Genomic DNA, 26211 nt, shown 5'->3' with positions numbered 1-26211 from the left:
TGTCTTCCAAGACTTTCTCCCTTTTCTTTCCATTCTGTCCTCTTTATATCTCCCCAGCCCATCTGCTCCTCCCGTCTCCCCAGCCCGTCTGCTCCTCATGTCTCCCCATCCCATCTTCTCCCGTCTCCCCAGCCTGTCTTCTCCTCCCGTCTCCACAGCCCGTCTTCTCCTCTTGTCTCCCCAGCCTGTCTGCTCCTCTCGTCTCCCCAGCCTGTCTGCTCCTCCCGTCTCCCCAGCCTATCTTCTCCTCCCGTCTCCCCAGCCTATCTTCTCCTCCCGTCTCCCCAGCCTGTCTTCTCCTTTCTCCCCAGCCTGTCTTCTCCTCCCATCTCCCCAGCCTGTCTTCTCCTCCCGTCTCCCCTGCCAGTCTTCTCCCGTCTTCCCAGCCTGTCTTCGCCTCTTTTCTCCCCAGCCTGTCTTCTCCTCCCGTCTCTCCAGCCTGTCTTCTCCTCCCGTCTCCCCAGCCTGTCTGCTCCTCTCGTCTCCCCAGCCTGTCTTCTCCTCCCGTCTCCCTAGCCTGTCTTCTTCTCCCATCTCCCCAGCCTGTCTTCTCCTCCCGTCTCCCCAGCCTGTCTTCTCCTCCCATCTCCCCAGCCTGTCTTCTCCTCCCGTCTCTCCAGCCTGTCTGCTCCTCCCGTCTCTCCAGCCTGTCTTCTCCTCTCGTCTCCCCAGCCTGTCTTCTCCTCCTGTCTCCCCAGCCTGTCTGCTCCTCCCGTCTCTCCAGCCTGTCCTTTCAGCTGTGATGTCAGTCATCCATATGTCCACCTTGTGCAGAGTCATCACTAATGTTGAGTTTTCTGTTTCAGATTAACCAGCTAACCGTGAAAGAGAAATGTAAGAAAATTGTATATATATTCCAAAATGATCGTGTTCTATATCCTGTGTCCTCTGTGTGAATACAGGGGAATTATCCTATCCTAGTCCCTGGTGGTTAATTATTTAGATATGCATTCCTTAAGGCCCCGTCTCACATAGCGAGATCGCTAGCGAGATCGCTGCTGAGTCACAAGTTTTGTGACGCAACAGCGACCTCAGTAGCGATCTCGCTATGTGTGACACGTACCAGCGATCAGGCCCCTGCTGTGAGATTGCTGGTCGTGTCGGAATGGCCTGGGCCATTTTTTGATCGTTGAGGTCCCGCTGACATCGCTGAATCGGTGTGTGTGACACCGATCCAGCGATGTCTTCACTGGTAACCAGGGTAAACATCGGGTTACTAAGCGCAGGGCCGTGCTTAGTAACCCGATGTTTACCCTGGTTACCAAAAAAAACAAACAGTACATACTCGCCTTTCGGTGTCCAGGTCCCTTGCCGTCCGCTTCCTGCTCTGACTGCCGGCCGGAAAGTGAGAGCAGATCACAGCAGTGACGTCACCGCTGCGCTCTGCTCTCACTGTACGGCGGCTCAGTCAGAGCAGGAAGCAGACGGCAAGGGACCTGGACACCGAAAGGCGAGTATGTACTGTTTGCTTTTTTTGGTAACCAGGGTAAACATCGGGTTACTAAGCGCGGCCCTGCGCTTAGTAACCCGATGTTTACCCTGGTTACCCGGGTGCTGCAGGGGGACTTCGGCATCGTTGAAGACAGTTTCAACGATGCCGAAGTCGTTCCCCTGATCGTTGGTCGCTGGAGAGAGCGGTCTGTGTGACAGCTCCCCAGCCACCACACAACGACTTACCAACGATCACGGCCAGGTCGTATCGCTGGTCGTGATCGTTGGTAAATCGCTATGTGTGACGGTACCTTTAGTTTTGGTTTGTTGCTCCAGTCCTAGGTGTATAGTGGTTTAATGTAATGGTCAATGGTGTCTAAAGGTTTAATCCTCTAATCCTTGATGTCCTGTGGTTTGAAGGTTTAGTCCTGCAGTCTAGTGTTATGTTCCCTGGGGTCCTGTGGTTTGTTGGTTAGTCCTGCAGTCTATTGGCTTAGTGCCTCTCATGATTTGGATTTGTCTAGTACCCTGGTCTATGGTAGTGTTTGATGCTTTGATACCAGGCTGGTGGTCCCCATCTACATCACTAATCTCTAGAGCAGCGGCCTCCACCCTCTTAAGGCCCCGTCTCACATAGCGATTTACCAACGATCACGACCAGCGATACGACCTGGCCGTGATCGTTGGTAAGTCGTTGTGTGGTCGCTGGGGAGCTGTCACACAGACAGCTCTCTCCAGCGACCAACGATCAGGGGAACGACTTCGGCATCGTTGAAACTGTCTTCAACGATGCCGAAGTCCCCCTGCAGCACCCGGGTAACCAGGGTAAACATCGGGTTACTAAGCGCAGGGCCGCGCTTAGTAACCCGATGTTTACCCTGGTTACCAAAAAAAACAGTACATACTCACCATCTGATGTCCGTCAGGTCCCTTGCCGTCTGCTTCCTGCTCTGACTGAGTGCCGCCGTACAGTGAGAGCAGAGCGCAGCGGTGACGTCACTGCTGTGCTGTGCTCTCACTGTACGGCCGGCAGACAGTCAGAGCAGGAAGCAGACGGCAAGGGACCTGACGGACATCAGATGGTGAGTATGTACTGTTTGTTTTTTTTTACATTTACGATGGTAACCAGGGTAAACATCGGGTTACTAAGCGCGGCCCTGCGCTTAGTAACCCGATGTTTACCCTGGTTACCAGTGAAGACATCGCTGGATCGGTGTCACACACACCGATTCAGCAATGTCAGCGGGACCTCAACGATCAAAAAACGGCCCAGGCCATTCCGACACGACCAGTGATCTCACAGCAGGGGCCGGGTCGCTGGTACGTGTCACACATAGCGAGATCGCTACTGAGGTCGCTGTTGCGTCACAAAACTTGTGTCTCAGCAGCGATCTCGCTAGCGATCTCGCTAAGTGAGACGGGCCTTTACCGTAAGAGCCACATTCAGCGGTGAAAGAGGGTTCTGAGCCACATCCGGAGATGGGCTCCCGCCCAAGTGGTGACATGCAGCTCCTTTCTCCTCCACAGTAGTGACCCCTAGAGCCCCCATTATCGGCATTGTGACAACCAAAGCTCCCCCACAGAAATCACATGCACTTGTATCCAGCAGTTCCCGCCTCGCCCGCATTCAGTATTCTTGCATCCAGCACTCCCATCACATCTGACGGGCAGAATCATCCTATCTCCAGGGTTCCATACCTAATTTATCTCTGCACCCCCAAGGCCAGTATTCAGATCTCCTCTTCTGTGGGAGGCTCCTCACAAATGTCACCATCCAGGGACCTGATCTTCACAGTGGTTTGCAAGACCTGGTGCTAATGCAGAAAGCTGGCAGACAGCCGTGAGCCACACATCATGAGCCCACAAGCCACAGGTTGGGATCCTTTCTCTTGAGGAAGGACCTCTCCTGATCTGTTGTTTTCTCTGGTATGGCCGCGTGTGTGTGCAGCGCCCCAGAGTCCTGGTCGTTGCAGTACTGATGCTCCGCCGCTAAGGGGGGCTATGGTACGTCTGATGGCACTGAAGGAGTTCACCTGACCAGGTATCACAGACACCAATACACTTCACAGTCTGGCCTCCAGGGGGAGCTAAGGGCGCTATGTATTAGGCCACTCCTCACAGTCTGGTAAAACTGTGGGTTAGATAGGAAGTTAGGGAGAAAGCTGACTGGGTTGGAGCCAGGCAACATCCTGTGGCAGAGGGTGTTGCAAGGGAAGATTCAGAGGGGTCTCTGTCAGGGGTGGGATCCTGACAGAGGCCTAGCGAACAGAGAGAACGTTAAGGGACCGCGCCTGCACTTGATCGCGGCGGTACCCCAAGAAAGGATAAGAAGCGAGGTTGATTGTGCTGAGTGAGAAACGACATCAACGCAACAAGGAGAAATACCAGTAGGAGTCGTGCTGTAAGACGAGGCAACATCCTACTGAGGCGCGCAGCTGGTGGCCGGAACGCCGAGGAAGTACTAGGCTCCAAGCATTACTTCAAACCTACGGCAGGACAGTCAGTTATAGGCGGGCTGTCTCACACAAATCACCTACGAAGACATAGGGGCAACATTTGGAGAGGGGCGACTCTAGGGTCCCGGAAGAACTCCGAGCCTACCCGTCATACGGGTGCATCCTAGCCATATAATCTGGGGGACGAAGAAGAACATCAGAATCGAGTTGTGAGGGAACTTCAGAAACAGACACAACAGTTGTGGGGACTATCCCGTAAGCACAGCAGGGGAGGACCACAACACACAAGCGCTAGAAGGTAGGCACAGATTTCCACCTGCAAAGGGAACTCTGGAGGTGCCATCGGACCGGCCGGACTTGCGCAGCCCGGTTAACCGTATTCCGGACTGAGGGTCCTGAAGCCTCCAGTAAAGAGGTAAAGAGACTGCAACCTGGCGTCCTCGTTATTTACTGCGACCGGCACTCCACCGCACTACCACCACTTTCCACACCTATTATTGGGCGTACCTCAGCAGGTTCACGGACCGGGTCTAGCCACCGTGACAATCCCAGCGCAGAGACTCAGAGGCCCGGTACCGGGTACCCCTCGGCCCTGCAACAGTGGGGGCGCTACAACTTGGCGTCACGAACAGGATCTACTTAAGCCTAAAGAATCAGGTCATGTGTGCCTTGGAACTGTGATTTACTGTGTTTGGACTGTGACTTATTGCAAGGACTGTGTAGTGCCACTTGCCACCAAAAACCGCCGCCATTACAGCGCTGAGGAGAGCGCAGGAGAAGAAGAGGGGCGTGGAGTAGGCGTGGACCAGCTGAAGAGCACGAAAGACAATGGCCGCCCAGTCTAAGTATTTCTGCCCCTTGAGGACGTGTCCGTCAGCAGCCGAGATCCGCCTCCTGATTCTCAATGGAGGGCGGAGACAAAGGAAGCGAAACCGCCCACGAAGGAGAGAGCGGGAAAAGGACCAGGAAGAAGGAGCGAGCCACATGGAGGATGCCATGGCCAGCCGCCCGGAGCCGGAGCGTGGGGTCGGAGCCGAGGACTCCCCCAGCTACCCGGAGAGGCACCGCAGCCAGACCTCCACAGTTGACGCTGACCTCCTGCAGACCGGAGCGGACGAGCTGATCCACCAACTCCTGCAGACGCAGCTGAGCACTGAGACCGGGTGGAAGAAGACCATCATCGGGAGCCTCACCAGACATCTGTCGGCAGCCTCATCTGGTCCGGAGCAAGAAAGAAGTTCCAGCGCTCCAAAGCCAGAAAGCAATGCCCTGCCGAAAAGCGAGATGCTGCGAACGGAGAGGACAGCGCCGCAGCGCAAGGCCCTGCAACCAGCGTTCCAGATCCCAGCGGAGACGCAGCAAATCGGCACCGGAGGGACCGCATCTGAAGCAGGTATGAAGAACGACCCTGCCCCGCCAGCAGAGGACCTGCTGATAGGCCCTGTCGCGGCACCCCCTCTCCCTGTGAGCTATAGACTCCGACGCCTTACACCCTGGGATCGGGCCACGGGTATGGAGCACTTCTTAAAGGCCCCGATCTCGCCGATCACCTTGCCGAGCGAGGTCTATGCGGAGCTACGGCCGCCAGAGCGAGAGTAAACCTCGATGCCATTGATATGTAAATAGTTAACTGTTTGTTTGCCTGCTGTTTGCTGCTTTAAACCCGACTAGGGTTATTCTTAAAGGGATCCCTTCGTTTACCCGGGATCCCTATTTTGCCTTTTTGCTTTTGTTTTTGTTTTTCGTTTTATCGTTGTTGAAAGAACTGCTGGATCATGAACACTGCATGATTACAAACTCATTGTAAATAGTTTGCACCTTCTTAAAGGTGCCCTCTACTGGTTTTACAAAAGAAAGGACTCTTTGCGAAGAAACTGTTCCTGGAAACAGCACCAGAGTCCTTACTGCATATGGACTTGCAGCTTGAGAAGTTGCACTACCTCATAGAGACTTGGTCCCTTCTTAAAGGGGACGTTCATCGATAGCACTTAGACAATGATGATACTTTAAAAGAAGAAGTAATAATGCTGACATGTAGCAGTTATATGTAGTTAGCTAGTTAATTGTAAGGAATGTTTAATAATGTGTTAGAGAATGAGGACAGGAAGTGAACCCGTACGGGGTTAGTCGGTGAGTCCTCCTAGGAGCCATACAGAGATGGCTCGGTGATCCTGAACTGAGAGATGGATGATATGTTCTATACTGTGTATAGTAGCAGAAAGGCAGAAGGCCCGGGCGGAAAGGGGCGGTCCTGCAACAGAGCGAGAGGCAGTAGGCCTGAGGCAGATAGACAGGCGGTCCTGCGGATGTAAGGATGGAAAATGAAGAAAAGTTGATTAGCCTTATAGTGTTTTATAAAAAGGTCTTTAGTGGATTCAGCGTGTACGTCCTTAAAGGCAACGTTAAATTATTGTTCAAAATTTTGCACTTAGTAGAATACCCGGTTGGGTAAGAAAAGTTATTTATAGTATGTTATTTAAAGTATTTAACCATGTTTGTAACGTTCAAGTGTCCTCACCTCCCATAAAGGGAAGCTCTGTTCAAATTTACTTGTTATTGCATTTCAAAATTGTATGTCTTTTTGCTGACATGTATTGTTGTATTCTTCCCAGTCCAGGAGTACTGGATTTAACCGGGGGGGAGTGCAGCGCCCCAGAGTCCTGGTCGTTGCAGTACTGATGCTCTGCCGCTAAGGGGGGCTATGGTACGTCTGATGGCACTGAAGGAGTTCACCTGACCAGGTATCACAGACACCAATACACTTCACAGTCTGGCCTCCAGGGGGAGCTAAGGGCGCTATGTATTAGGCCACTCCTCACAGTCTGGTAAAACTGGGGGTTGGATAGGAAGTTAGGGAGAAACTGACTGGGTTGGAGCCAGGCAACATCCTGTGGCAGAGGGTGTTGCAGGGGAAGACTCAGGGGGGTCTCTGTCAGGGGTGGGATCCAGACAGAGGCCTAGCGAACAGAGAGAACGTTATGGGACCGCGCCTGCACTTGATCGCGGCGGTACCCCAAGAAAGGATAAGAAGCGAGGTTGATTGTGCTGAGTGAGAAACGACATCAACGCAACAAGGAGAAATACCAGTAGGAGTCGTGCTGTAAGACGAGGCAACATCCTACTGAGGCGCGCAGCCGGTGGCCGGAACGCTGAGGAAGTACTAGGCTCCAAGCAATACTTCAAACCTACGGCAGGACAGTCAGTTATAGGTGGGCTGTCTCACACAAATCACCTACGAAGACATAGGGGGCAACATTTGGAGAGGGGCGACTCTAGGGTCCCGGAAGAACTCCGAGCCTACCCGTCATACGGGTGCGTCCTAGCCATATAATCTGGGGGATGAAGAAGAACATCAGAATCGAGTTGTGAGGGAACTTCAGAAACAGACACAACAGTTGTGGGGACTATCCCGTAAGCACAGCAGGGGAGGACCACAACATACAAGCGCTAGAAGGTAGGCACAGATTTCCACCTGCAAAGGGAACTCTGGAGGTGCCATCAGACCGGCCGGACTTGCGCAGCCCGGTTAACCGTATTCCGGATTGAGGGTCCTGAAGCCTCCAGTAAAGATGTAAAGAGACTGCAACCTGGCGTCCTCGTTATTTACTGTGACCGGCACTCCACCGCACTACCACCACTTTCCACACCTATTATTGGGCGCCCCTCAGCAGGGTCACGGACCGGGTCTAGCCACCGTGACAATCCCAGCGCATAGACTCAGAGGCCCGGTACCGGGTACCCCTCGGCCCTGCAACAGTGGGGGCGCTACAACTGTCTTCTACAGTGGGTGCTGTCCATGAATATGGTCCTACCTATCTCATGTGAGCTGTCCTCTGAGTTCTGGTATTGATCCATCCTTGTGTGTCTTCCCACCAGTCATGGTGTCGCAGGGTCGGAACTGCACATTTGATGTGTTGAACCACGTTGGTCAGCGAGTATTCCAGGCGTTTCAGAATGTTGCGTGCTGTGGACCTCTCTACGATGTGAAGATTAAGGACAACAGCAACAATGATGTCCTGCAGCTGCTGGAGACCTGCAGCTGCACCTGTACCCGAGAGGTGAGGGGTACATAGACAGTGACCTGGGTGTCAGGGCACCTCACCCTCCCTGACCTGGGTGTCAGGGCACCTCTCGCTCCCACACCACTAAAGTCATCCACATAACAGCCCACATGGACCAGAGATACTCAACTAACACTCCTGTTTATTATATCAGAGGGCCGAGCATTTGCTATTATCTCCTGAAGAACCACCCCACAGGGCAACACGAGATCTGGCACCTATTATGTGGTGCCCTCTGATGGTCACAGTACCAATTACTCCTGACGCCATGTTTCTCCTCCTGTAGATGGAGGTGCACTGTCCCCCAGGATGTCCAGTTGGATTTGTCAAGGTGCATAATAACTTGATGGTGACCCACCTGTCCATCTTGAATTGCTCCAAGGAGGTGACTCTGATCATCCTGGGACCTAGATTCCAGAACAGTATCTTTGGCAACGTCACTTTTGAGGTAAGTCACATGGTATTTGATGTGTGCCCAACCCCTAGCAGGGTGATATAAACTGAAGGGAGCTGTGACCCCGCCCCGTGCAGGGTGATACAGATAGAAGGGAGCCATGAACCCGCCCCTGCAGAGTGATACAGATAGAAGGAAGCTGTGACCCCGCCCCCTGTCGGGTGATAGACAGAAGGGAGCTATGACTCCGCCCCGCAGAATGATATAGATAGAAGAGATCCCCGCCCCCGCAGAGTGATAGACTGTAGAGCATTATGACCCCGCCCTTACAGGGTAATGCTGACAGAGAAGGGAGCTATGAGCCGGCCCTGGCCCCTGAAGGGTGATAAAGACAAAAGGGAGCTATGAGTCTGCACTGTGCCCTGCAGGGTGACACTGATGGATTGAGCTATGGGCCGATGCCGGACCCACCCCCACCTTCACCCCAACTCCTTTTAGGGTGATATGTTTCAGGAGATACAGGAAAGATATATATCTTTGTACCATGTTAGCCAGTATATAGAATAATATTTGGAATTGAGAGTCCTCAGTGGTTGATACATTTTAATGGCGAACTGAAAAGATGGTAACAAATTGCAGCTTTCGAGACTACTAAGGTCTCTTTATCAGGCATAGACTAATACAACATCGGAAGAATCACATATTTATACATGACACAGAACTGTCATTATGGGAGAGTGATAAACAGTTGTGTCTGTAAATATTGGAACAGTTCATAGATAAGGAGTGAATGTTTTATTGTTCTCTGATTGGGGTCTGGTTCTGTTATGATGCCCCCACACCGTCTGAGGAGCAAATTCCTTAATTGATGTAAAAAGACATAAATCCATGCGACACATTCATTCCTGCACTGAGTGTGTCAAAGGTCGTCATAAGTTTATACTCCCAGACTCTTCTGTCTCTCTGAGATTTGAAGTTACCTTTAAATACAAGTAATTTCATGTCCATAATGTTATGATGTGGGAGACAAAAATGTTTGGCCTCAGGTAGATATATTGTTTTTTCTCTTATTGTGTGGCAATGAGAGTTCATCCTTGTTCTCAGTTTCTCTCCCTGTCCTCTCCAACAGCTGCAGGAACCTGCAACCAGAAAAAATGTAAAACCTGTCCATTTATAATGACCACAGACAAGATAAAGATCCCCAATTCACATCAGGACTACAAGATCCCAGGTACCTTCAGCTGCGTCACTTCTAATGTGGTGTACCTAATTATTTGTACTAAATGTCCAACTGGGGGTCTGTATATGGGGGAGACAGGGCAGAAACTGAGAACAAGGATAAATTCTCACCGCCATACAATAAGAGAAAAAAGAATGGATCTACCTGTGGCAATACATTTTTGTCTCCCAAATCATAACATTATGGACATGAAATTACTTGTATTGAAAGGTAACTTTAAATCTCAGAGAGAGAAGAGTCTGGGAATATAAATTTATGACAACTAGTGATGAGTGAGTGTACTCTTTGCTGGGGTTTTCCTGAGCACGCTCGGGTGTCCTCTGAGTATTTTTTAGTGCTCGGAGATTTAGTTTTCATTGCCGCAGCTGAATGATTTACAGCTACTGGCCAGCCTGAATACATGTGAGGAAAACCCGAGCAACAAGTATACTCGCTCATCACTAATGACGACCTTTGACACACTTAGTGCAGAAATGAATGTGTCGCATGGATTTATGTCTTTTTACGTCAGTTAAGGAATTTGTACTTCAGACCTTATGGGGCATCATAACAAAGAAGGAGACCCCAATCAGAGGACAATAAAACATTCACTCCTCATCTATGAACTGTTCCAATATTTATGGACACAACTGTTTATCACTCTCCTTTAATGACAGTTCTGTGCCGTGTTGTGTATAAATATGTGATTCTTCAAATGTCATATTAGTCTGTGCCTGATGAAGAGTCCTGCGTAGTCTCGAAAGCTGCAATTTGTTACCATCTTTTCAGTTAGCCATTAAAAGGTATCAACCACTGCGGACTCTCAATTCCAACTATTATGTTTCAGGAGATAAATCTCTCTGTCTATGTCCAAGGTGAAGTCTCAGGATGAGCAGCATGTCGTGGGAATGATCAAGATGGAGGGTGATCAAATTTTTGTTTCCTTCCCGCTGGACCTGGAGGTGACACTGAAGGCGATATTGTTGGGCTCTGCCCTGTACCTGGTGAGTAGTTGCTTCTATGTTGGATTGTGGCCATGTCCACTGTGCCCTCTGTGACTGTCCTAGCAGTGCCCACACATGGCGGAGCCATAAGACTGGCCCGTAGGTCAAGAGCTCAGACTTATTGTGGCCACTGAATAAGAAAATGACCAGTTATGGAGGAAAAAAGTGGAACGTGACCATCTCTAGATGACATGTGGGAGATTATTACCACAGAGTAACTGGTCAAGGAGTCCTCATTTGCGGAGAAAAAATGTACGGAGCCATAGCAGTAAAGGATATGTTGTGTGATCCCAGTCTAGAAGCAGGACTGTTATCTGTAAAGCTTATGACAGCTAAATGACGGACTGCACTATTCCAAGATGACAAGAGTATCACAAGTTACCCAAGGTGCCCGAGTACAGTGGGCAGTCATACATGCTCACTCATGGAAGAGAATTCTACCTACATTTTCTGCTCCCAACTGATTCGGAAAAGGCATGTGAACGTTTTTTTTACTTTTTTTTCACTTTTTAATTATAAAAGGTCTCTTTATTTTTGGAATACCTGCTTTAATTGTCTACTCTAGATGCCATACACCTCCCAGTCATACTGTCATTGTTGCCACATATTTGTTACCAGTCGTGACTCGTGAACCTACATGTAGAAACTTTACATTTTAGGTTTCATGAACTTACTTCAAGCTTCGAGTTGTCGTCCTCTCTCTTCTCATCATGCTTCTCTCGAGTTGTCATCCTCCCACTTCTCGCCACACTTGCCCCTCTCGTCTTCAGTTGTTGTCCTCCCATTTTTCGTCCCACTCATCTCGAGTTGTTGTCCTCCCACTTCTCGCTACACTCGTCTCGAGTTGTCGTCCTCCCACAACTTACCACACTTTTCTCGCATTGTCGCCCTCCCACTTCTTGCCCCTCTCCTCTCAAGTTGTTGCCCTCCCACTTCTTGCCCCGCTCCTCTCGAGTTGTCGCCCTCTCACTTCTTGCCCCGCTCCTCTCGAGTTGTCGTCCTCCCACTTCTCGCTACACTCGTCTCAAGTTGTCATCCTCCCACTTCTCGCCACGCTCATTTCGAGTTGTCGTTCTCTCACGTCTCACCCTGTTTGTCTCGAGTTGTCATTCTCCCACTTTTCGCTACACTCGTCTCGAGTTGTCATTCTCCCACTTTTCGCTACACTAGTCTCGAGTTGTCATCCTCCCACTTCTCGCCATGCTAGTCCAGGTTGTCGTCCTCTCACTTCTTGCAACGCTTGTCTCGAGTTGTTGTCTTCCCACTTCTCATCATGCTCATCTTGAGTTGTCGTCCGCAACTTGGAATTGTCTTGAGTGGCAATGACCGGAATATTTTGGCTACCTTATGGTCATGCAAAATAACCCACTATCCAACCATAGCCCTGAATTTAATAGGTCAGGATTTATTTCAGAAAATACAAGCTTGAGAAAGGCTCTGGTTGTGGCCAGAGGAGCAAAAGAAAATAACCACGGCTCTCCAAGAGATGCAAACCGAAAATCAAATGTAACTTTACTGAAGTGTCATCCGATGTCGCCAGTGTGTATAATGGCCAGCGATCAGTCATCTGTGGACCTCGGTCACGGCCATAAAGCAAGAAAATAAACAGATATCAGAGCAGAATGTGCACAAGATTAAGGAGACAAGATACAAAATAAACATGAAGGAAAAAAGTTATGTAAAAATGGAGACAAATGTATAAGACCCATAAAATGCACAGAGTGAAATATAAGAAATGATGAAGTAAAACTGCAGTGTTGGCACAATGATAGAGAGAAAAGAAGCAGAACATCGGGGGAACCGTCCAGGAGTATTAGACAGTAGAGATCATCAATGTATCCAAGAAACATGTATAATAGAGAGGAGAGAGTAGTAAGAGTCACTAAAAATGGCGAAAAATGAGTAATAAAGCTCTGTTAATTGGCCTGCAATGACGTCGCTGGGCAGTTGTGTGCCATCTGCATGGCTAACCCCTCTGTGATCCACAGATACAGCGTTTCCGCCCTTGCCAGTGTTAGGGCGACAACAAATTGCCGAGGAAGCAGCATCCACAGTATATTAGACATGATGGTCAAGATTTTTTTTTTTTCCATTGCGACATTCCGGCAAATTCAGCAAACACAGACGCACTGCTTGAACCTCCAGTGTCAGCTGTACCTAGACTGTGTCCTTACAAAGGCAAATACCCTGAACCCCCGATCCCAGAGATTTCTGAGTCAGTAATTTGCACCAGTGGCAAGAACTGGTCCAGTTTGTTATAGGAGTACTGTCGAGTTGAGCCCCCAGTGTCATGTCACAGAGGGTGTTCAGCATGGCCAGAGGATCCGTCTCACCCAAGAAGACCAGGTTATCTGCCACAAGCATGGAAAACCTTACATTTGTCAAAATGATTGATTCGGGTATGAATCAGAGGAGACTTTATTATTATTATTTATTTATATAGCACCATTGATTCCATGGTGCTGCACATGAGAAGGGGTTACTGTTGTGAATTCCGTTCTCGGGCTCCCTCCTGTGGTCGTGAATGGTACTTTGGTGAGTTCTGTCCTTGGACACCCTCTGGTGGCTTTGAGTGGAACTGCTGATCTTTGAGGTTGGCTTTCTCAGCTGCCCTCGTTTATTGCTGCTGCTGGCTTCCCTATTTAACTCTGCCCAGGTCGTTAGTCCATGCCAGCTGTCAATGTCTCAGTACTGGTTCAGATCTCTCTTGGAATTCTCAGATGACCTGACTACTCCAGCAGAAGCTAAGTCCTTGCTAGTCATTTGCTGTTCATTGGTTTTTGAATATATTTTTCAGTACATGCTATGTTTCAGTCCAGCCTGCTATTATGATATTTCCTTGCTAGCTGGAAGCTCTGGGGGTGCAGAGCTGCACCTCCACACCGTGAGTCGGTGTGGAGGTCTTTTTGCACACTCTGCGTGGTTTTTGTAGTTTTTTATACTGACCGCATAGTTCCCTTTCCTATCCTCTGTCTTTCTAGAGAAGATTCGGCCTCCTTTGCTAAAATCTGTTTCATTCCTGTGTTTGTCACTTCCCTCTTAACTCACAGTTAATATTTGTGGGGGGGCTACCTTTACTTTGGGGAATTTCTCTGAGGCAAGGTAGGCTGCTATTTCTATCTTTATGGGTAGTTAGCTCTTAGGCTGTGAAGAGGCGTCTAGGGAGAGTTAGGTACGCTCCACGGCTATTTCTAGTGTGTATGATAGGATTAGGGATTGCGGTCAGTAGAGTTACCACTTCCTCAGAGCTTGTCCCAGGTTTTCTGTTTTAACCATCAGGTCACTTCGGGTGCTCCTAACCACCAGGTCATAACAGGTTACATCAAAATACAAATATCACTGACAGTAAACTAACTATGGCAGACCGGTACAGAGGGAACAGTACCCAGCCTTGCGGGCTTACAGTCTACAGGATGATGGGGGAGGAGACAGTAGGTCGGGGGTTGCAGTAGCTCCGATGGTGTTGAGGTGGCCGTGTGGTCATTACAGGTTGTAAGCTTTCTTGAAGAGGGGGGTTTTCAGGTTCTGTTTGAAGGATCCAAATGTGGTGGATAATCAGACATGTTGGGGCACTGAATTCCAGAGGATGGGGGATATTCGGGAGAAGTCTTGGAGGCGATTGGGTGAGGCATGAATAAATGTGGTGGAGAGAAGGAGGTCTTGGGAGGACCGGAGATTACGTGAGGGAAGATATTGAGAGATTAGTTCGGAAATATACGGAAATATACGGAGGAGAAAGGTTATGGATGGCTTTGTAGGTCAGTGTTAGTAGTTTAAACTGGATACGCTGGGAAATTGGGAGCCAGTGAGAGAATTTGCAAAGAGGGGAAGCAGGAGTGTAGAGAGGAGAGAGATTAATTAGTTGGGCAGCAGAGTTAAGGACGGTATGGAGGGGTGTGAAAGTGTTAGAGGATAGGCCGCAGAGGAGGATGTTGCAGTAGTCGAGGTGGGAGATGATTAGGGCATGCATGAGCATTTTGGTAGATTGTGGGTTGAGGAAAGGACGGATTCTGGAAATATTTTTGAGCTGGAGGCGACAGGAGGTGGCGAGAGCTTGGATGTGCGGTTTGAAGGGCAGGGCAGAGTCCAGGGTTACTCCGAGGCAGCGGATTTCCGGGATGGGGGAAAGTGTGAATTCATTTATTGTGATAGATAGATCAGGTAGGGAAGATGTGCGAGATGGAGGAAAGATAATTAGTTCAGATTTGTCCACATTGAGTTTGAGGAAGCGAGAGGAGAAGGAGGATATGGCTGATAGACTCTCTGAGATTCTGGAGTGCAGAGAGATGACACTAGGACAGAGAGGTAGATCTGAGTGTCATGTGTTGTGAATTCTGCTCTTGGGCTCTCTCCGGTGGTTGTTAGTGGTAGTGCAGTGGTCTCTGGATTATAAGCTGGGCAGGTGTTTCTGCTTATTGCAGCTCTATTAGGTATTTAGTAATATAAAGGAGAACCAAGAGTCAAAACTAGCCAATGTAGGTTCACAAAAAGTTAAATTTTATTTCAAAGAATCACATACATAAAAATGTACCATGAGATAATAAATAATTAATCTGTAACAATTAGCAACTAAATCCTGAATACATCAGAAGAGCGATCCAGGATAAAACAGGACACAGGTGAAACCAATACGTATTACTTCCCAGTCATGTGCATACCAGTAAATACTATCATACACATGGGACCTGCTATCAGTGGCAAGCGGTGATTAAACCGAGTATAAGTTCCCCACACATCATAATCTAGTCATAAATACTGTGCAAACAGACATAGTTAAATAAGTTTACCCATATGTGTGCAGGCGTCCTGTGTAGATCCTGGGTCGCAAACCCCAACGCGCGTTTCGCGTGTAAATCCCGTCGCTTCCTCAGGAATGGCGACATTGGCTTGAGGGAGCCAAGCATCGTATTGTGGTCTTGACCGATCATAAAAATTTGATTTACCTCGAGTCTGCCAAGCGGCTGAATCCTAGACAGGCTCGATGGTCTTTGTTTTTCTCCCGTTTTGATTTCGTGGTCTCATATCTTCCGGGTTCTAATAACATTAAGGCTGATGCCCTCTCTAGGAGCTTTTTGCCTGATTCTCCGCAGGTCCTGGAACCAGTCGGCATTCTAAAGGAAGGGGTGGTCCTTTCTGCCATCTCCCCTGATCTGCGACGAGTTCTTCAGGAATTTCAGGCTGACAAACCTGACCGCTGTCCAGTGGGGAAACTGTTCGTTCCTCATAAATGGACTAGTAGGGTGATTTCGGAGGTTCATTGTTCGGTGTTGGCTGGTCATCCTGGTATTTTTGGTACCAGAGATTTGGTTGGTAGGTCTTTTTGGTGGCCTTCTTTGTTGCGGGATGTGCGTTCTTTTGTGCAGTCCTGTGGGACTTGTGCGCGGGCTAAGCCTTGTTGTTCCCGTGCTATTGGGTTGCTTTTGCCTTTGCCGGTCCCTGAGAGGCCTTGGACGCATATTTCTATGGATTTTATTTCGGACCTTCCTGTTTCCCAGAGGATGTCGGTTATCTGGGTGGTTTGTGACCGGTTTTCTAAGATGGTTCATTTGGTGCCTTTGCCTAAGTTGCCTTCCTCTTCAGAGTTGGTTCCGTTGTTTTTTCATCATGTGGTTCGTTTGCATGGTATTCCGGAGAATATTGTGTCCGACAGAGGTTCCCAGTTTGTTTCTAGGTTTTGGCGAGCCTTTTGTGCTAGGCTAGGCATTGATTTGTCTTTTTCTTCTGCATTTCATCCTCAGACAAATGGCCAAACTGAGCGAACCAATCAGACTTTGGAAACTTATTTGAGATGCTTCGTGTCTGCTGATCAGGATGATTGGGTGGCTTTCTTGCCATTGGCCGAATTTGCCCTTAATAATCGGGCTAGTTCGGCTACCTTGGTTTCGCCTTTTTGTTGTAATTTTGGTTTTCATCCTCGTTTTTCTTCAGGGCAGGTTGAGCCTTCTGATTGTCCTGGTGTGGATTCTGTGGTGGACAGGTTGCAGCAAATTTGGGCTCATGTGGTGGACAATTTGGTGTTGTCTCAGGAGGAGGCGCAACGTTTTGCTAATCGTCGTCGGTGTGTTGGTTCCCGGCTTCGGGTTGGGGATTTGGTCTGGTTGTCTTCACGTCATGTTCCTATGAAGGTTTCTTCCCCTAAGTTTAAGCTTCGGTTTATTGGTCCTTATAGGATTTCTGAGATTATCAATCCGGTGTCTTTTCGTTTGGCCCTTCCGGCATCTTTTGCTATCCATAATGTTTTCCATAGATCTTTATTGCGGAAATATGTGGTGCCCGTTCTTCCCTCTGTTGATCCTCCGGCTCCTGTGTTGGTTGATGGGGAGTTGGAGTATGTGGTTGAGAAGATTTTGGATTCTCGTTTTTCGAGACGGAACTTCAGTACCTTGTCAAATGGAAGGGTTACGGCCAGGAGGATAATTCTTGGGTTTTTGCCTCTGATGTCCATGCTGCTGATTTGGTTCGGGCCTTTCATCTGGCTCGTCCTGATCAGCCTGGGGGCTCTGGTGAGGGTTCGGTGACCCCTCTTCAAGGGGGGGGGGTACTGTTGTGAATTCTGCTCTTGGGCTCTCTCCGGTGGTTGTTAGTGGTAGTGCAGTGGTCTCTGGATTATAAGCTGGGCAGGTGTTTCTGCTTATTGCAGCTCTATTAGGTATTTAGGTTTGTAGGATCCATCAATCCCTGCCAGTTGTCCATTGTATCTTGGAGGGATTGCATCTCTGTCTGGCTCCATTTGCCCTGCTGTCATTTCAGCTAAAGATAAGTGCCCTGTTTTGCTCTCTGTAGCACGCATGCAGTGTGCTTTTATGTGCAGTGCAATCTAATGTGTTTTTGTCCAGCTTTTGACTTGTTTGGATTTTTTCAGTCATGCTGGTTTCTCTGGAGATGCAGATATACATCCTATGTCTTTAGTTAGATGTAGTGTATAGTATATTCTGCTGTGGATTTTTCTAGTGTTTTAATACTGACTGCTTAGAACTCTGTCCTATCCTTTCTATCTAGCTAGAAGGGCCTCTTTTGCTAAACTCTGTCTTTTCTGCCTGTGTACGTATTTCCTCTTAAATTCACTGTCAATATTTGGGGGCTCTGCTCTGAGGCAAGATAGGATTTCCCATTTCCATCTATAGGGGTATTTAGTTCTCCGGCTGTGTCGAGGTGTCTAGGACGTGTTAGGTACATCCCACGGCTACTTCTAGTTGTGGTGTCAGAATTAGGATTGCGGTCAGTACAGGTTCCACCTACTCCAGAGATAGTCTCATGCGGCTCCAGGGTCACCGGATCATAACAGTCATCAGCGTATAGATGGTACTGGAAGCCATATGACTTTTAGTTTTCCCAGGCCAAGGGTATAGAAACAGAAGGGGTCCTAGGACAGAAAAGAGATGTCCACCTCCACCGAATCCTGATTAAAGGAGCTTAGTCTCCAGAAACGCATCGAGATTCACACCCACTTGGTTTTGTGCTGAAGTTTGTATTCTCTATGTTACAAGTTTTGTGAATAAAGAAATTTTATCTTCACGGATTCGGTGGAGCTGTACATCTATTTTCTTTCAGATTACATACGCTTGGACACAGCGGGTCCGTGCTCCCGAAGCTCAGCTAATGCATTGACGGGTGAGCTGGTATATATTTTCTTCTCTACAAGTCCTAGGACAGAGCCTTGAGGGACACCAACAGAGAGGTGAGACAAGGAGGTAGTGTGGGAATAGGAAACGCTAAATGTGTGGGTGCTAAGGTATGAGGAGATCCAGGATAGGGCAAGGTCTTTGACACCAAAGGAAGAGAGGATCTGTAGTAGGAGGCAGTGGTCAACTGTGTGGAAGGCAAAGGACAGGACTAGAAGGAGGAGGATGGAGAATTGTCAGTTAGCTTTGGCTGTAAGTAAGCCGTTAGTAATTTTGGTCAGGGCAGTCTCAGTGGAATGGTGGGGACGGAAGCCAGATTGTAGGTTGTCGAAGAGAGAGTTAGATGCAAAGTGAGAGGAAAGTTCAGCATGGACATACTGTTCAAGGAGTTTGGAAGCAAATGGGAGCAAAGATATGAGGCGATAGCTGGACATAGCGTTCAGGTCAAGGGATGGCTTTTTGAGGATGAGGTGATTGTGGCATGTTTGAAAGCAGAAGGGAAGATACCAGAAGTTAGTGATAGGTTGAAGAGATGGGTTAGGGATGGGATAAGTGTGGTGGTGAGGTTGGGGAGGAGGTGGGATGGGATGGGGTCAAGTGCACAAGTGGTGAGGTGTGATTTGGAGAGGAGAGGAGTAAGATCTCCTTCAGTGATTTTGGAGAGGGATGTTATGGTGTTATGGCATTGGTCTGATATAAAAAGAGGTTGTGGTGGTCGGACAATAAAGACTTGCCTTGTTTGGTCTATCTTATTTTTGAAGTGCGTGGCAAAGTCCTCGGCAGAGATGAGGGAAGTTGGAGGGGGCAGTGGTGGGCGGAGGAGGAAGTTAAAAGTGTTGAACAACTGTTTGGCGTTGTGGGATTAGAAAGCTACAAGGGATGTAAAGTAGGCCTGTTTAGCAGAGGTGAGAGCTGATTTGAATGCGAGTGTTGACTGTTTGAGTGCAGTCACATCATCTTGCGAATGCGTTTTTTTCCAACGCCGTTCTGCAATTCTGGATACTTGCCGAAGCTTTTTAGTGATGTTATTGTGCCAGTTATCAATTGATTGGATTTGTCACACTCTGCCATGAAGAGGGGCGACCGTGGCAATAGCTGATGCAAGAGTGGCATTGTAGAAACTAGTGGCAGTGTCTGTGGTTTGGAGTGAAGCTATGGAGGACAGTGGCTGAATAGAGTCAGAGAGTGTGCGAGGGTCTAGATGTGCGAGGTTTCTGCAGAGGTGTGCAAGTTGGTGAACATGGGTGACAGGTGAGGAGAACAGGGATGAGAAAGTGAGTCGATGGTGGGCAGATAGAGGGTGAGGGGAGGTTGTGAAGTTGGATAGGGAGCAGAAATGGGTGAAGACCAGGTCTAAAGTGTGTCCGTCTGTGTGGGTAGTTGAAGAGGACCACTGAGTAAGTCCAAAAGATTGAGTGAAAGGAGTTTGTAGGCTGCTGACTGGTGGGTGTCAGTGGGGATGTTGAAGTCACCCATAATGATGGGGAATGTTAGCAGAGAGAAAATGAAGAAGCCAGGTGGAGAATTGCTCAATAAAGGCAGTGGTCAGGTCTGGAGGTCGGTATATGACAGCTAATTGGAGATTGCAGGGAGAGTAGATGCGGACAGAGTGGACTTCAAAAGAGGGGAGGATAAGGGAGTGAAGAGGTGGGATTGGGTTAAAGGTACAGTTGGAAGAAAGGAGATGGCCCACTCCTCCACCATGTCTGTTGCCAGGGCGAGGAGTGTGGGTGAAGTGGAGACCACCGTAACATAGCGTAGTAGGGGAGGCTGTGTCGAAGCGTGTCAGCCTAGGAAGGAAAAGTTACAAGAGGTAAAGAGGTCGTGGATCACATGGAGTTTCTTGCAGACGGAGCGGGCATTCCAGAGTGCTCCAGAGAGAGGGAGATGGGCGTTTAGGACACGGGTTTGAAGTAGGCGAGATTTCGGGTGTTTATATTGGGTTAGGAGTGATAGGAGGGGGAAATAATGGGAGGTATGAGCTGTGAAGTTCCAGGATTGGGAGATCGCCAGCAGTGAGGAGAAGCAGAGAGAGGGAGAGCAGGTGGGAGAAGGAGAGTGGGCGGCTTGTTTTATGTTTTAGTAGAACAGACGTGATGTTGAGGAGGTCTGTGGAGAAAGTCAGGTGGGGAGGCAAGAAGGAAGAAGGAGAGATTATTATTTGGTTAGAGGGTGCTGGAGTTTGCGGATAGCGAAGGAGAGTGAGGAGTAATGGAGCCAAAACTGTTAGGGCATAGGTCAGCATGATGAGAGTAAGAGTGGGGTAAAGAAAAAAGATATTTAGTACATTTAATAACAGCGTTTAGTCGTACCTTCTGTTCACTTCTGGCCTTTTTTCTGGCATATTTCTGCTGCATACTTAAAGAGCCATACTTATGGAGCCAGACCACGGTCAGACAGACCAGGGACTCTGAATTTATAACAAGCTAAGTGCACATGAAATAGGCCAGGTGTGATCAGGAGGGAGGAGCAGCAAGGAGACCGATCACAGACACAGGAGGGGATGAATTAGAAGGCAGAAGAGAAAATGCAAACAAGAGATAGTCAGATCCAAATGCACAGATAAAGCCAAGTGTGTGTTAGCATTAAGGAATTAAGGTGGGAAAACATGCAGGGGAAAAAAAAACATAACCGAACAAAGTCCAGCTCACCATGATCGATATCCTTGGAAACTCGGAGCACGGAACCGCTGTGTCAAGGCGTGGAGAAGTCAGGGAAGAAATGAGGAATCCAGCTCAACGAGATAGTGGAAAAACGCTTTTCTTTATTCACTTGAAAAATGTGGTCAGTGCTGATGTTTTTATCCTCCACTGAACACGTTTCAAGTGAATAAAGAAAAGAGTTTTTTCACTATCTCATTGAGCTGGATTCCTCATTTCTTCCCGGAAAAAAACCATACCAGTAATGACAGACAAGTACAGGGTGAAAGGGGGTCAGAAAATATGGGCGATGATTTTGCAGCCAGGAAACATCCCCGAGGATGAAGCAGATTGATTGTCAGATTGATAGTAATAATGACATTGAAGCATCTATAGCAGGGGGTTATTTTTCTGGCATATTTCTGCTTCATACTTAAAGAGCCATTCTTACGGAGCCAGACCACACCACTTTCATGTACTGATGGCTGATGTCAATGATTAATTCAGTCATATCATCTGCCTGCCGGCCAGCCTACCCATTGACTGACATCTGCACCATTCTGCCGCCTCCTGTGCCAATGGACCACACTCTACTGGTCATCTACTCACTGTCCATCATGTCATCTAGACTGAAGTTCTGCTGCTGCCGGAGCGGTCATTGCTGGCCGTAAACTGCCCAGCTTCTCTGCCTGCGCCGTCTTAGATCTCTATGGTGCTACTTCTGCTGCCGTCACTGCACGCCCACTCGTCTCCTGGCTGCCCCGTGGGCTATAGTGCTAGACAGCACTTCTGATGCTGGGAAATGAACTTGGTTTTTGGACCCCCTAGAAACCATTCTGAAAATAGAGCTAATTTTTTTAAAAGGCTTGGTGAAAACCAGACAGAAAGTCTTCACATTCAAAACATAGGAACAGTTTTGTCTCCAGAAATAAGGGGATTATTTTTGGATGATTTTATAAAAAGCCTTTGTAATTGCCTAATGATTGTGCGGTTAGTGAACCAGTTGCGGACCATAAAATAACAATATCTTTTTTCACTTCTTGATGAGAGGTCATCATTACGTCTTCACATTAAAAACAGTACAGTACGCCTAATTGTGAAAATGCCTCGTCTGCTTCAGTTTGTACTACCTGTCTATAAACCACAGCAGTGAATGTGCCCACACCACCCAAAAGGGATAATTGTTTAGCATTTTACACAGTGTAGGTAGACTGAAATGTCTGTGGGTTACCTCTGGTTACCATCTGTGGGTTACTTCTGGTTACCATCTGTGTTCCCCTCGCCACATAGGAGGAAGTCATTTGGACATTAAAAAGGCTGTGATTGCATTACATACATCCATTACATACATCAAAGTGTGTTCAATTGAATCCCAGGGGAACTCGCAGCGCTCTACACATTTTACGGGGAATTAGAGGCTTTTTATTTATGTGATTTGTGTGAATTTATTTTTCACAAATGTGATTTTTAACAAAAATCCAATGCCTGCAGAGAGCTATCCCAGGATATTAATGAGGCTGGGCCTAAAAGACCAAACGGTAGCTGCTAAAGGGTGCTGGACATACGTTGTGTGCTGCACTGACTGTGCTCCTTTTACTTCTCTTTATCCTCTTTTTACTCCTCCCCTTCCTTCATTTTCCTCTTTCTCCTCTTCTCTCTTCTTCCTCCCTTTCCCTATTCTTCTTCTTCCTCTTTCTCCTCCTCCTATTCCTTCTTTCCTCTTTCTCCTCTTCTTATTTGTCACTCCTCCTCCTCCTCTCACTCTCTCATTCTTTGTTATCATTACTCTCTCCTCAGCTTCCTTCTTTTTCCTATTTCACGTTATATCTACTCCCTACTCTTCTTCCTCCTCCTCTTCCTTCTCTTCATTCTCCCATCTTTTACCTACTCTTCTTTCTTCTCTTTACTTTTTTACTTTTCCTCCTCTTCTTTTTCTCCTCCTCTCTCCACTTTCTCCTCATCTTCCTCTCTTCCCCCTCTTACTGTCTCTTCTCTCTCCTCCTCTTTTGCTCTTCCCTCTCCTCTTTCTCTCCTCTCTGTACTCCTCTTTCTTGCGCTCCTCTGCTTTCTCTACCCTCTGTCTCCCTCTCGCCTTTCTCCCCTTTTGTTTTAGTCTCCTCTCTCTCTCTCCTCTTTTTTGTTCTCCCTCCTCCTCTCTCCCTCTCTCTCTCCTCCTGTCTCTCTTTCTGTCTTCTTCCTCATATCCCGCTCTTACTCCTCTCTCCCTCTCTTTCTCCTCTCTCCTCCTATCCCTCTCCTCTTTTGTCTCTCTCCCTGTCCCTCTGTTCCTCCTATCCATCTGTTCCTCCCATCTCTCTCTCCTCTTCTCTACTCATATATCGCTCTTCCTCTCCGTCCTCCTCTCTCTCCTCATCTCCCTCTCTTCCTTATCTCCTCCCCTTCTCTCTCCTCTTCCTAATCTTTCCCCATCTTTCCCCTTCTCCCTTTCTTCCTGATCTCCTCCCCTCCTTTCTCATATCCTCCACTGTTCTCTCCTCTTCCTCCTCTCCCACTCTTCCTCATCTCCAGTCCTCTCCCTCTCTTCCTCATCTTCTACCATCATCTTTCCTCTTCCTTTTTTCTCCTCATCTCCTCTTCTCTTCTCCTCTTAATCTTTTCTTCATCTCCTCCTCTCCTCTCTATCCTCTTTCTCCTCTCCTCTCATTCCCTCATCTCCTCCCTTTGTCTCTCCTCTTATTCCTCTCTCCTTTTTCCTCTCTCCTCTTTATCCTCTCCTCCTCTCTCCTCATCTCTTTTTCATCCTCTCCCCTCCTCTTCCTGATCTCCTCTTCCTCTCTTCTCTCTCCTCTCGCTTCTCTTATTCCTCTCTCATCTTTATACACTCCCTCTTTCTCATCTCCTCCCCTCCTCTTCATCATCTCCCTCTTTTTCCTCCTCTCTCTTCCTCATCTACTCCATTCCTCTCTCCTCCTCTCCCTTTCTTCCTAATCTCCTCCTCTCTTCTTGCTCATCTTTTCTCCTCTCCTTCTCTCTCCCCTTATTCCTCTCTCCTCTTCATCCTCTTCTGTCCCTCTCTTCCTTCTCTTCTCCTATCCCTTTCTTCCTCATCTCCTCTCCTCCTCTCTTTCTTCCTGATCTCCTCTCCTCCCTCTTTTCCTCATCTCCTCCCCTCCTTTCTCCTCTTCCTCCTCTCCCTCTCTTCCTCATCTCCTCCCCTCCTCACTCCTCTTCCTAATCTTTCCCATTCTCCCTTTCTTCTTGATCTCCTCCCCTCCTCTTCCTCCTTTCCCACTCTTTCTCATATCCTCCACTCCTCTCTCCTCTCTCTCCTCTTATTCTTCTCTCCTATTTATACTCTCCCTCTTTTTCTCATCACCCCTCCTCTTCATCATCTCCCTCTTTTTCCTCCTCTCTCTTCCTCATCTCCTCCTCTTCCTCATCTACTCCCCTCCTCTCTCCTCCTCTCCCTTTCTTCCTAATCTCCTCCCCCTCCTCTCTTCTTGCTCATCTTTTCTCCTCTCCTTCTCTCTCCCCTTATTTCTCTCTCCTCTTCATCCTCTCTTCTGTCCTTCTTTTCCTTCTCTTCTCCTCTCCCTCTCTTCTCCTATCCCTCTGTTCCTCGTCTCCTCTTTCTTCCTGATCTCCTCCTCTCCTCCCTCTTTTCCTCATCTCCTCCCCTCCTTTCTCCTCTTCCTCCTCTCCCTCTCTTCCTCATCTCCTCCCCTCCTCTTCCTCATATACTTCCCTCCTCTCTCCTTTTCCTCATCTCCTCCCCTCCTCTCTTTCTTCTTAATCTCCTCTCTTCCTCCGCTACCTAGTTTCCTCATCTCCTCACCTCCTTTCTTCTCTTTCTCCTCTCCTTCGCTTCCTCCTCTCTTTGCCTCTCCCTCTCTTAATTTTCTCCTCCCCTCCTCTCTCCTCCTCTTCCTCATCTTCTCCCCTCCTCTCTCCTCCTCTTCCTCATCTCCTACCCTCCCCTCCTCTCCCCTTTAGCCTCCTTTTTTTTCATATTTGCACTTTCTTTATTTTAATTATATTTTTCCTTGTTTTCAGGATCATTTCATTAAAGTGTCCCGGAGTAATCTGCAGAGACAAGCGCGGCATAATTCCTAAATGTCATATGACTAAACACCTGTTACATATTTCAGTATTATCGCAGTCTCCTCAGCCACATGTATCTGGTGGCGGCTTCACCGCAGAGCATCACACCCCACCACCCCTGGCCATGTACCATGGGCACTCATGGGGTGGTGGCCACAAATCGCTGGCATTAATAAGAAAACTGTTCAAAACGACTAATGCTTGATGAGAAGTGTCTGACAACCTATGTTCCTGGCAGTTATAATGAGCTCTATTACATGTGCACTGTATCCTATATCTCAATAAACGCGGTCTCTGCTGTCTGACATGGCGCCTGAATGTGAGTTTATGGTGTGCACTACAAGTACCAGATTCTATATGGCTGCTGCCTCGGCCTCCTGCAGGTTAGTTACATCTCGTCCCATTGTTCCTCCTGTGTGGGAGACTCACATGGGGGGAGGTGAGTGATCATGGGGGACGGGGTCGTGATTTACACTGATTGTCGGGTTACTGCTGGTGGTCTAGGGTCGGGAACAGGCTAATGTCCGCATCCCTGGTGGTCTGTAGCAGGGAAGGGGTTAATATCAGCATCCCTGGTGGTCTGTAGTGTCTCCACACTGACATTAACCCTTCCCTAGACTTGGCACCCAGGTGTGGTGAGTCCTGGTCCATGCGTCAGTGGATGAGACTGTCAGGAATCCCACCATATGTCACCAATCTGTCATGGTTCACGAGGAGGATACCTTTATCATCCCCAAAACTCACACCAATTTATCTTGAACTGGGGTTGTTTGGTTGCCCCTGGTTCCTTCTGAAGGGGATTTATCTATATCCCACTTCCGGTTTTGGAACTTGCAGCTCTCTGGTGCCCCCTTACCCTCAGGTCAGTCAGGGTACTGTATCTAGGATAATTAGTCACCAGAAAGGCTGCCTTACTTTGTACTGGCTAAGGGGCACAGTGCAGTTAGGGTGATATAACTACTCCCACTCAGGCGGGAACAATAATTATCAACGCCGCCGTCTCTACAAAGCCTCCCAAACGCACAGGGCAAATCCGCTGCCACCAGCTCCCGTTTCCTACATAATAATGGGTCCGGAGCCAACCCAAATTAGTAGCGTAATTCACCTCAGAGGACGTGACCGTACGTTATAGAGCAAGGAGAAACAAAGCTAGTAATTTTATATATTTTATTACCAAAAAGGTAGGCAGTGTTTACAGAAGTATAAAAAGGTATTATAAAAGAAGACAAGTATCGCATGTACAGACAATTACAAATAAAGGATTAACAGAAGAAAAAAAACACTTATGAGTCGCCCACCAGGGCCGTGGGGTACTCGGTACCG

General features: G+C 48.3%; 1 protein-coding gene across 1 annotated transcript in view; it reads left to right on the top strand.

The window, feature by feature from the left end:
* The window catches only part of LOC143774145 (phospholipid scramblase 2-like), a 123071-nt gene extending 97878 nt beyond the window's left edge, over positions 1-25193 (top strand). Inside the window, exons 4-8 of the mRNA XM_077261477.1 lie at positions 807-834; positions 7764-7945; positions 8235-8396; positions 10437-10565; positions 24841-25193. Coding sequence (XP_077117592.1) covers positions 807-834; positions 7764-7945; positions 8235-8396; positions 10437-10565; positions 24841-24900 — 561 coding nt within the window. The 3' untranslated portion in view covers positions 24901-25193. The remainder of the gene's footprint in view (positions 1-806; positions 835-7763; positions 7946-8234; positions 8397-10436; positions 10566-24840) is intronic.
* Positions 25194-26211: the final 1018 nt, after the last annotated feature.

This window comes from Ranitomeya variabilis, chromosome 5 (assembly GCF_051348905.1).
Source record: "Ranitomeya variabilis isolate aRanVar5 chromosome 5, aRanVar5.hap1, whole genome shotgun sequence".
Classification (NCBI taxonomy): Eukaryota; Metazoa; Chordata; class Amphibia; order Anura; family Dendrobatidae; genus Ranitomeya; species Ranitomeya variabilis.
Note: the sequence above shows the minus strand (reverse complement) of the source record. Positions and strands in the feature narration are given on the sequence as shown.